This window comes from Orycteropus afer, unplaced genomic scaffold (assembly GCF_000298275.1).
Source record: "Orycteropus afer afer isolate SDZICR_OR568_19922 unplaced genomic scaffold, OryAfe1.0 scaffold00024, whole genome shotgun sequence".
Lineage (NCBI taxonomy): Eukaryota > Metazoa > Chordata > Mammalia > Tubulidentata > Orycteropodidae > Orycteropus > Orycteropus afer.
This window is the reverse complement of record NW_006921611.1, coordinates 11,806,448-11,817,084: the sequence shown is the minus strand read 5'-3', so window position 1 is coordinate 11,817,084 and position 10,637 is coordinate 11,806,448. Positions and strand designations below refer to the sequence as shown.

Here is a 10,637-nt window from a genome sequence, read left to right as displayed (position 1 = left end):
TGGCCTCTTCCTTCAAAACTCAAAATTCGAAAATGGTGGCAGCAGTGTATTGACAGAGAACTTCCACAAATGCAAGCTGGATTCAGAAGAGGACATGGAACAAGGGATATCATTGCTGATGTCAGATGGATCTTAGCTGAAAGTAAAGAATACCAGAAAGATGTTTACTTATGTTTTATTGACTTTGCAAAAGCATTTGATTTTGTGGATCATAACAAATTGTGGATAACATTGAGAAGAGTGGGAATTCCAGAACACTTGACTGTACTCATGAGGAACCTGTACCTAGACCAGGAGGCTGTTGTTCAAAGAGAACAAGAACATACTGCATGGTTCAAAATCAAGAATGGAGTAGATCAAGGTTGTATCCTTTCACCATACTTATTCACCTTATATGCTGAGCAAATAATCCAAGAAGCTGTATTATATGAAGAAAACATGGCATCAGTATTGGAGGAAGACTCATTAACAACCTGCACAGATGACACAACTTTGCTTGCTGAAAGTGAGGAGGACTTGAAGCACTTACTGATGAAGATTAAAGACTACAGTCTTTGGTATGGATTACATCAATATAAAGAAAACAAAAATCCTCACAACTGGCCCAATAAACAGCTTCACAGTGGATGGAGAAAAGATTGAAGTTGTCAAGGATTTAGTATCACTTGGCTCTACAACCAACACCAATGGAAGCAGCAGTCAAGACATCAGATGATGTATCGCATTCAGCAAGTCTGCTGCAAAAGACCTCTTTGAAGTGTGAAGAGCAAAGATATCTCCTTGAAGACTAAGGTGTGCCTAACTCAAGCTATGGTATTTTCAATCACCTTTTACGCATGTGTGAAAGCTGGACAAGGAATAAGGAAGAGCGAAGAAGAGTTGATGCTTTGAGTTGTGGTGTTGGAGAAGGATGCTAAGAGTACCATGGACTTCTAAGAGGACTAACAAATCTGTCCTGGAGGAAGTGCAGCCAGAATGCTCCTTGGAAGCGAGAATGGCCAGACTTTGTCTCACCTACTTTGGTCATGTTGTCAGAAGGAACCATTCTCTGGAGAAGAATGTCATGCTTGGTGTGGTAGTTATGTTTGTGTGTCAACTTGGCTAGGCCTGGTTGAGTGACTGGGTAGTTGGTGATAGTGATTCCCCATGATGAGACTGGCAATCAGCTCCATGGTGGGAACTACAACAAGCAGCTGAGTAGCTGCTTTTGGGATGTGGTCTGCTTCCTCTATATAAGGAGAAGCTTTGAGAATGGTCTCTAGCCTATGGCATGCTTCGACCCTGCATGTAGCCATGTCGTTGTTCAGCAGCGTGCCATGGTCCGCCAACCTTGAGACTTACAGTGGACTTGAATTAATGGCCTGCTGTGTGGTTTGGTAACATCAGACCTATGCCTTTTTACTTGTCAACCTTGGGTTTTTCAGCCTCAGCAGCCAGCAGCTGTCTGAGTGAAGAAATGCCTCTAGCTCCAGTGGGCTGGGAACAGGAGGCAGAGCTGGATCCCAAGGTTGAAGGGCTAAAGCCTGGCACTTGAACTTGGACTTAAAGCCTCCAAATTGTAAGAATAAACTCCTTTTTGTTAAGGCCATCCCATTTGTGGTATATTTCTTGTCAGAGCGGCACCAGGTAACCAGAACACTTGGTAAAGTGGAGGATCAGTGAAGAAAGGGAAGGCCCTCAATGAGATGGATTGACACAGTGGCTGCAACAATGGGCTCAGGTATAGCAAGGACCATGAGGCTGGCACAGGACCAGGCAGTGTTTCCTTCTGCTGTGCATAGGGTCGCTATGAGTCAGAGATGATGGCACCTAACAACAACACAACAACCTGTATTTTTATTTGCTAAATCTGGGAATCCAATGAGTAGGAGTTTTCCAGGTGTGCAAAGGTGATGGAAGGCATTACAGACACAGAAAACAGCATGTGCGAATAGCACATGCAAAAGATAAGGAGGAAGAAGCTGTTGCATTGGGCAAGTGCAAGCACTTCCACAATACTGGAGACTGGTAAAGGAGCTCTGATAGCATATTAGATAAGGCACTTGACTGCTAACTGAAAGGTCGGTGATTCAAACACATCAACTGCTCTGCAGAAGGAACATGGGGCAATCTACTTCCCAAAAGATTTACAGCCTTGGAAACCAATGGTGGTTGATATGACTTGGAAAGACTCCATGGGAATGAGTTTGGTTGGCTTTTGGAGACCGGATAGGAAGAGGGAGGGGTGGGAAATGAGGCCAGAGACACTTCTGAGGACGAGACTTTGATGTCCTGCTGATGAGCGTGGAGTTTTTTTGTGAGCAATCAAAAAGTGAGGGTTTTTATCAGAGAAATAGCAAATTAGGTATTTTTGTTTCTATTTTAAAAGTCTTGTTAAAAACATGCCTTTTATTTTAGTTCCCCAAGATCCTTTTTGGAAGCAGCTGGTATATGCAGTGTACAGTTTATATATTTATAAATAAATTAATGTAGTCATAAATGAGTAAAAATCGTCAAACCCAGTTTGACAAAGGCTCAACCAGAAAGTGAGTAAGTGGGTCTGTCTGGGCAGTTCAAGTTCATGACTGGCTGATTGGTGTGGACATTGATGTTAGATTGGTCTAACCCACTGCTGTCAAGTCAATTCCAACTCATAGCAACCTTATAAGACAGAGTAGAACTGCCCCATTGGGTTTCCAAGGCTGTAAATCTTTATGGAGACAGACTGCCTCATCTTCCTCCCACGGAGTGGCTGGTAGGTTCCAACAGCCAACCTTTTGGTTAGCAACTGAATGCCTTAACCACTGCGCCTCCAGATCTCCTTTAGATTGGTTGTTGTTGTTATATGCCATCGAGTTGGCCCCGACTCATAGCGACCCCTCCTTGGGTTTCCGAGGCAGTATCACTATGGAAGTAGGATTGCCCAACCTTCCTTCCAAGGAGTGGCTGGTGGGTTTGAACCGCCAGCCTTCTGGTTAGCTGTCAAGTGCCTTAGGCACTATGCTACCGGAGCTCCTCCTTTAGATTGGTTAGAAGGTCGGAATTATAGGGGAGCAGAATTTACCTTCAGGAAAGAAAGAACATTCTAGTTGAACTTTTCCAAAGTGAAAGGGCTATCAACGGTGACTGGGATGACCAGCCCATACCTGTCAAGAATCATGGTGGAGGGATGCTTGCAGTGGGAGGATGTAGGGCTGGAATTTGTTTTCAACTCTAAATTTTTGTGATTCTTTCCAGATATTCACAAACCTCAGAGAGCAGATCAGGGCAGTTCTTCAAAAAGTGAAAGGGGTTCATGATCAATAGAGAAGCAGTCCCAGTGGGGGCATGATATTTGCACCTCAACGAGGCAGAATGGAAAGGGGGCATGTCTGAGGAAGAACATACCATATGTAATGATGTCATGTGTTGAATAACTATTTCATGCTTTCAGACTTTATTTAAAGCTTTATTATGTGCCTCACATCTTACTCCCCTCCAGTATTGTCATTGAGTTTGGTTCTGAATCATGACAGAAACAATGTGTTTTGCAGAGAACTGTGCTCAGTAGAGTTTTCACGGCTGTGAACTTTCAGAATTAGATTGCCAAGCTTTTCTTGCAAGGTTCCGCTGAGTGGGAGTGGGTTTGAACCATGAATTTTTCAGTTCGTAGTCAGGACTTAACACTTTGCATCACCCAGGAACTCACATTATAAACCCAAAAACCCACTGCCATGGAGTTGATTCCGACTCATAGTGACCCTATAGGACAGAGTGGAACCTCCTCGTGGATTTCCAAGGCTGAAATTTTTATGGAAGCAGACTGCCTCATCTTTCTCCTGCAGAGTGGCTGGTGGGTTTGACCTGCTGACCTTTTGGTTAGAAGCCAAATACTTTAACCACTGCACCACCAGAGCTGCTTCCACATTATACTCAAAAAACCAAAACCAAACTGACTGCCACTGAGTCAATTCTGACTCACAGCAAACCCCATTGGGTTTCAGAGGCTGTAAATCTTTACAGAAGTAGATTGCCCCATCATCCTTCCATGGAGTGGCTGGTGGGTTTGAACCATTGGTTAGTAGCCAGATGCCTTATCCACTACATCATGAGAGCTCCTTCCACATTATACTCGATGCCGAGAATTCACATCTTCTATTTGATGATGCAGGAGCTCTGGTAGCATAGTGACTAAGGCACTTGACTGTTAATCAGAAGGCTGGCGGTTCAAACCCACCAGCCACTCCTCGGAAGGAAGATGGGGCAATCTACTTCAGTAATGATACTGTCTCGGAAACCCAAGGAGCGGTCACTATGAGTCAGGTCTGACTTGATGGCACATAACAACAACAACAACATTTGATGATAGAGCAGGGCAGGCTTTAAAGGCTTTGTTTTATAGCTGAAATCTCTAAGGCCAGAGAGAGAGTGTTTCCTCCGAGTCACCCAGCCTACTAGGAGCAGAACCAAGGCTGTACTTGGGGTTTCCTGACTGGGGTAGAATCCCACATTGTGCTAGACACATTTTCTACACATGCACTAGACCCTACACCACCCAGCCACAGGCAGGAGTCCTCTCCTCCCTGCAAAGCTTCTCCTTTCCTGGCTGATAGAGAGGATTCTGAGCATATCTTAGTAGAGTGTCAGAACAATCCCTGATAATATGAAAAATGGAACAGAATAGGAGGAACAGGCTGGGAAGGCTTCTCCCTTTCCAAGTGCCCTAGGAGATAGCAAGAAAGAGCTCTGTGTGTGGGAAGAGGCCACCAGGTAGGCTCCTGGGAGGCCTCTCAGTGACTCTGCTTGGCCTAAAAGTCAGCTTCGGGCAATGGAGAAACTGAAGAATGCTGGTGTTATGAAGCAACAGGGAATGCACTTCCAATTTTCATGTACGGGCATCTGGCAGTACGGGAAAATCAGAACTTTTTGAATCAAGAAACCCAAGTTTAAAGTTGTATTTTGCTTCTGTGCATTCAAATCATTCAAGAAGGAGGAAAGATGTGCCTCCTGGTTCACAGCTCTTAAACTCAGGAACTCTGGTTTCTGGGAGCTCTATCACATCAATATCATGTTTAAAGAACCCTTGTTCTAGAAATTTCTCCTCTACAACACACATACACACACACAGAGTAGACTTTGAAATGTGATGTTTTGACATTACAAAAAAGGACAAAAAATAGTGTACACAAACGAAATAGAAATCTTCAGACTGTTTTGCTCTGCACTGTTATCCAGTACTATGTGTCAGGTTTGACTTGATGGCAGTGAGTTTGGTTTTTTTGGTTTTGTTATCCAGTATGTGAACCGTCTGGCAGTGGGGAGTCATGCTCTAAGATCCGAGATGTGAGTTAAACTCTCCTGGTGGATTCTGGAATTCACTGGAGGAACAGCCCCCAGAGAGAGGCACTGGGAGACAGAGTCCTTTCTTTCTAGCTGGGCCTTGGAAGGAGCCGGGAATGTACTGGGATTAGGATTCTGGAGTCTTATGTACATGGACATTGCCTCTCTGTCCTTGAGACAGTTGTGTCCCTGATATGGCCCAGGAGGCCTATCTCTAAAACAGTAAAACCATTTGGGGGTGGGGTGGGGAGCTGGGGGTTGAGAGTGATCAAAGTGATCAAATGAGGAATGAGCAGACAGGCTAGGTCCTCCCATGAATGAATGTGTGAGATTTATTTACTCATCAACTTGAGAGGCTGGTCCACCAGGGCTGGTGGTGTAGGTGCATGACTTGCACTGTTTTCTAAAAGTTTAATGGTGTGCAGACCCAGACCCTTCCACCATTTGGGGAAACTGTACAAATTCCAGTGAGCAGCCAGTGAAGCCTGGCTTCAGAGGTGACAGAACGTTATCTACAAACACAACTCTTTCGGATGAGTGAGTAAACACACACATTTGGCTTGGGACTGAGGGCCTGACCATAGGAGAGAAAATGACCCCCTACCAAACAGCATTTTTCTCTATATGCCCCTTGAATTGAGACACAGTTGCTGGGTCTCCTGCAGTCTATTCTCTGTGAGGAATGTCTTCCCCAGCTTCTCGGACAGAGCATTACCAATTGGTTCGGGATTAACCCTTTGCTAGCCAAAGTTTTGCTCTAGCTCACTCTATGTCTTATGCCCCATTCAGCTCTTCTTGCTTTGGGACATCCTTCATAGGCCTAGAAATAGCTAAAAAGTTGACCATGTGCAGAACCTTCCCGTGTGCATGTGAAATCTCAATCTCCTTTTGGGCATGATTGCTTTAAGAAAGTAGCCCACTTCTTCACAAACTCTAGTAGTTTTACTTGGAATCTGTCCATCAAGAAATTAGGTCTGCAGAGTCCAAAGCAAGCTTGCCCGGAACTTTACAAACAAGCTGGCCCAGCAAGGCAGAGCCTCCTGTGGTGTCTGCCAGGAGTTCTGAGATCTGTGGTCCATTTGCCACATGGGGTGAGACCACACTGCTCAGACAGAGTTCTCAGCCTCCCTCCACTCACACTTCAGGATACAAGCAATGTGGAGAGACACAGCAAACTTCATGAATTGCTTGCTGTTGTCTCTTGCCTCTGGGATTGAGTTGTGGTTACACTCCTAGCTCTCCGGAACTTGACCCTCTCTGTCAGGGAAATGTTTGAAACATACATGGAATTTCCAGGAACTCCTAAAGGGGAGAGTAGAAGGGAAACTTCTGCTCCTGAAGGGTTAAAAGTGACAGCCAAACTATGTCTTTGCTAATTTTCTTCCTCTTGCTTTAATGAGGAACCTTGGTTTTGAGTTGGGGTTCCTGGGCCTGGTCTGAATGCAGCTTGTGTGCCTGAGTGATGGACTTGATATTTACACAAGCCATGCTGATAAGTGCACATGTGTTTTTAATATTTTGGCTTTCTGCACCACAAACATGTCAATGTGTATATATGCATGCACACACAGTCGGACTGGGAATTGAGTAATGAGGTTTTTTTTTTAAAATTATTTATTTTTTTACTGTCCTCCCAAAGCTGACACCTTTGTGAGCAGTATTTCCCGCCACACTGAGCAACATTCGTCCAGTGCCTCCTGTGTCATTTGAGGGCCACCTTCCGGTTGTCCCATCTGGAAAGGTGCTGCATTTCCAAAACAGAGCAAACAGCCCCACCAATCTTACCCTTGTCTTTTCGGGAGCCGAGCTGAATAGGCTGGTGATTTAAAAGCAGACCTCCCTCACTTTAGCCTTCCTGAGCCCCTTAGTCGTGAAATGGCCTGTCTTTGTACTGCAGCTACAGAGAACAAAACCGAGGAGGTGAGCTGCTAGTATCCTGGGCTGCTGCTTGAAATTCAGGAGGGAAAAGTGTTAAAAAAAAAAAAAAAAAAAAAAAAGTCTTAATTATCTCGTGGTTTGCCCGTGGTGCTATTAAGGTTCCCTGCTTTTCTGCAAAGCTGACTCAAGCTAATTACAGCGTTAAACATTCTTTTTACCTACCTCTCACTTCTATCTCTTTCTTTTCTTTTCCTTCTTTCCTTCTTTTTTTCCCCCTTACTTTCTTTTTTGGTTTTGTTTTTTAAGGGGTGTTGACCTGTGTGTAGTTCTAGTAAACCGAACCCTCTTGCAAGTGAAGCGATTGGTTAATTGAGCCGATGACTGACGTGGTAAATGAGTGCGGCTCGCAGCAGCCGGGAGCTGATTGGCTGTGCAGGGAGACTCCGAGGGCTTTGCTAAAGGAGCACCGGGCACTCGAGTCCTGGAGCCTCAGGGGTAGGTGCTACACGCCTCCCAACCTCCCGCTGCGCTTCGGGTGCAGGGACGCGATTCAGTCCGCCGCTGCGCTCTCCTCCTTTGCCCGCGTGAGCTCACGCAGCGCGCCTGCGGCAGGCCAAGGTCCGCGACCGGCCGGGGGTTGGGCAGGAGCTTGCGGCCACCGAACTCAGCAGGGTGGGGACGGCGTCTTTTGTCCCTGGAGATTCCTAGAAGGAGCCCCAGAAGTTTACGGCGGGACGCGCGCGTGCAGGCAGCGAAGGTAGCCCCGACGTCGCGGGTGTGAGTGTGCTGAACCAGCATGGGCAGCGGTCGCGGCGTGGGGGGCCGCCGCTGGGCCGTCTCCTGCGTGCTGCTGGCGCTAGCCGCAGGACTCCTGGCCGCGGGCTCGGCCAGCGAGTACGACTACGTGAGCTTCCAGTCGGACATCGGCTCGTACCAGAGTGGGCGCTTCTACACCAAGCCGCCGCAGTGCGTGGACATCCCGGTGGACCTGCGGCTGTGCCACAACGTAGGCTACAAGAAGATGGTGCTGCCCAACCTGCTGGAGCACGAGACCATGGCCGAGGTGAAGCAGCAGGCCAGCAGCTGGGTGCCCCTTCTCAACAAGAACTGCCACATCGGCACCCAGGTCTTCCTGTGCTCGCTTTTCGCACCGGTCTGCCTCGACCGCCCCATCTACCCGTGCCGCTGGCTCTGTGAGGCCGTGCGCGACTCGTGCGAGCCGGTTATGCAGTTCTTCGGCTTTTATTGGCCCGAGATGCTGAAGTGTGACAAGTTTCCCGAGGGGGACGTCTGCATCGCCATGACCCCGCCCAATGCCACCGAAGCCTCCAAGCCCCAAGGTAAGGCCGCCCCCCGCAACCCTGGCGCCCGAGAGTCCCGGGATCCGACTAGTGCTTGGCAGGGCTGCAGCGGAGGCGGCGGGACAGCCCCTATCACCCGCACCCCCACCCCGCCGCTCCGCCGGGGAGTTGGAGATGCGACCTGAGTTGCTCTCAAACTGTGCAGATGATTTTTAAAAGCTGCTTGTCTGTCCGAGGTGCCTCTTAGCGCCTTTTGCGATCCAGGTGCACCGCCGGGCTGTTGAGGAGCGACCGCTGCGCCTCGGCCGCACAGAGCTGAGACTCGGTCCTGGAACAACCCTTGGGATGCAGTCTTGCTTTTCCCAGGTCTGAAACAAAGACTTAGTCCTTAAGTAAAAAGGGAGCTCACCTTTCTTTTGGGAGGAAATTGAGGCCCCATGAAAGTTTTTAACAGGCGCCAGTAGGAAAAAGTGCCCCAGTAGGAAAAAGTTAAAACCCAAAGTGGAGAAAGGCCCAAAGAATGTTAGGTGCTGCTTTATTTTCATTGATTCGGTGAGTATTTTATTATTTTTTTTAATCTTTAAACTCTTTTCTTGGTTAGTAATTCAGCCAAGTAGCCTCAGGATTTATGGATAAAGAAGTTTAGGCACTGAGGGGATTTTGGTTTCTCCATTCTTTTAAAGCTCCTAATTTCGGAACTCCAGGAAGCTTGGAGGATGGGAAGCCTCTCTCATTCTTGCATACTCCCTGCTTCCCTCATTTCCACAAATCCTTAGGTAATTAGAAAGATAAAACGTGTCATTAGCACTTTGTTCTCTTCTCCTTGGGGAGTGGATCAGAGGCTCCGCAAATAGAGGACTTTCCTATCAGTCTCTGGTAAAGACTTACTGGGCCCTTCAGACCTTCACCCCCCTTCCCATTGAAAAGGAAGTTCTTGAATGGGTGGAAAACAAATCCCAGATAGGCAAAATCACAGCAAGGTAACTTGACCTTTGTAGGAATGAATTCAACCCTCAATTCTTTGGAAGCAGAGTTTAGACTAAAAGATGTGAACACTGGGATATGGCAGGCATCTACTCCAAGTGCAGTTAGCACAGAGGCCTGGATCCTGAGGGTTTTTTGGAGATGGTTATTGGGATGGGGAGAAGGTGTTCAGTGATTTTAATCTTTCCTATTATTGATGCCAAAAGAATAAATGCCTGCCTTGGACCTGTACAGCCACCTGGCTCCCCCAGAGTGGAGATAGGTGTGGGGAGAAGGGCATCCTGAATTTTGAATGCTCTTGCTTATTCTAAAGTAAGAGGAGATAGGTCCATAGTGGCTGGTTGGGCAGCATGGGCCCCAGGGCCAATGGGAAACTCAGCAGTCTGCCTGTATGTAGTATGGGGTCTGGGTATCTGCTTATACCATCCCGGGTGTCTGCACAGGGTTAATCTTCGGGAAATCGCAGCCCTTTGAGAGCAAGAGCTGAGCAATTACCTAGAGCAAACAAAGCACTTTGTGTTCTGACCATGTGGAACCATCCCCTTTCCTTGACCAGTTTGGGATTAGCCCAGCCCTGTTCCTGGAGGCTGTGGTCAGCTCTCCTTGGGCCGAGCTCAAGTCTACCCGCACTGGCCATTAATTAATATCATCTCTTTCTGAGATGTTCTATGAACAAGAAGTAGAGACCTTTGGGGGAACAGCTTCAGAGAAGATGGCTGGAAGTACAAGGGGTAATTAGGGAACTAGGTGCAGTGTCTACTTATGAGGGGAAGGATCTCCCTGCAACCCAGCTCTCTAAAAGGCTGGAGTGGAATGGGGGAAAAGCAAGTAATTGCTGTCTTCTTGATGCCTTTTGCCCCTTGGCTGCTGTTCAACTGGCCTGCTTCCTCATCAGTAATCTGAATCTGGACCTTTCACCTTACTTCTCTTTTGGTCCCTCCATCCCAGCGGTGCTCAGGTAGTCACTTCTCCCAAGAACAGCTACTGAACAAAGAGAGAAAAGGTGTGAGAGGACCAAGACTGGGACTTGGGAACTGGTTCTCCTCTCAATGTTTTTGGTGAGAGGCTGTGCTTCCGAGAGGGCACATGTTCCTTCTTGACGCTACAGTCTCTGAGTGTAAGGGGCCCATGTGGATTTCCTCTGAGGCCTAGAGGCCACTGACAGTTGAGCATGGG

At 47.4% G+C, this 10,637-nt stretch overlaps 1 protein-coding gene across 1 annotated transcript in view; it reads left to right on the top strand.

Annotated features, from left to right (window-relative positions):
- The first annotated feature begins 7,972 nt into the window (after nucleotides 1-7,972).
- Nucleotides 7,973-10,637, top strand: part of SFRP1 (secreted frizzled related protein 1) — a 63,980-nt gene continuing 61,315 nt past the window's right edge. The window contains exon 1 of the mRNA XM_007935010.2: nucleotides 7,973-8,516. Coding sequence (XP_007933201.1) covers nucleotides 7,973-8,516 — 544 coding nt within the window. The remainder of the gene's footprint in view (nucleotides 8,517-10,637) is intronic.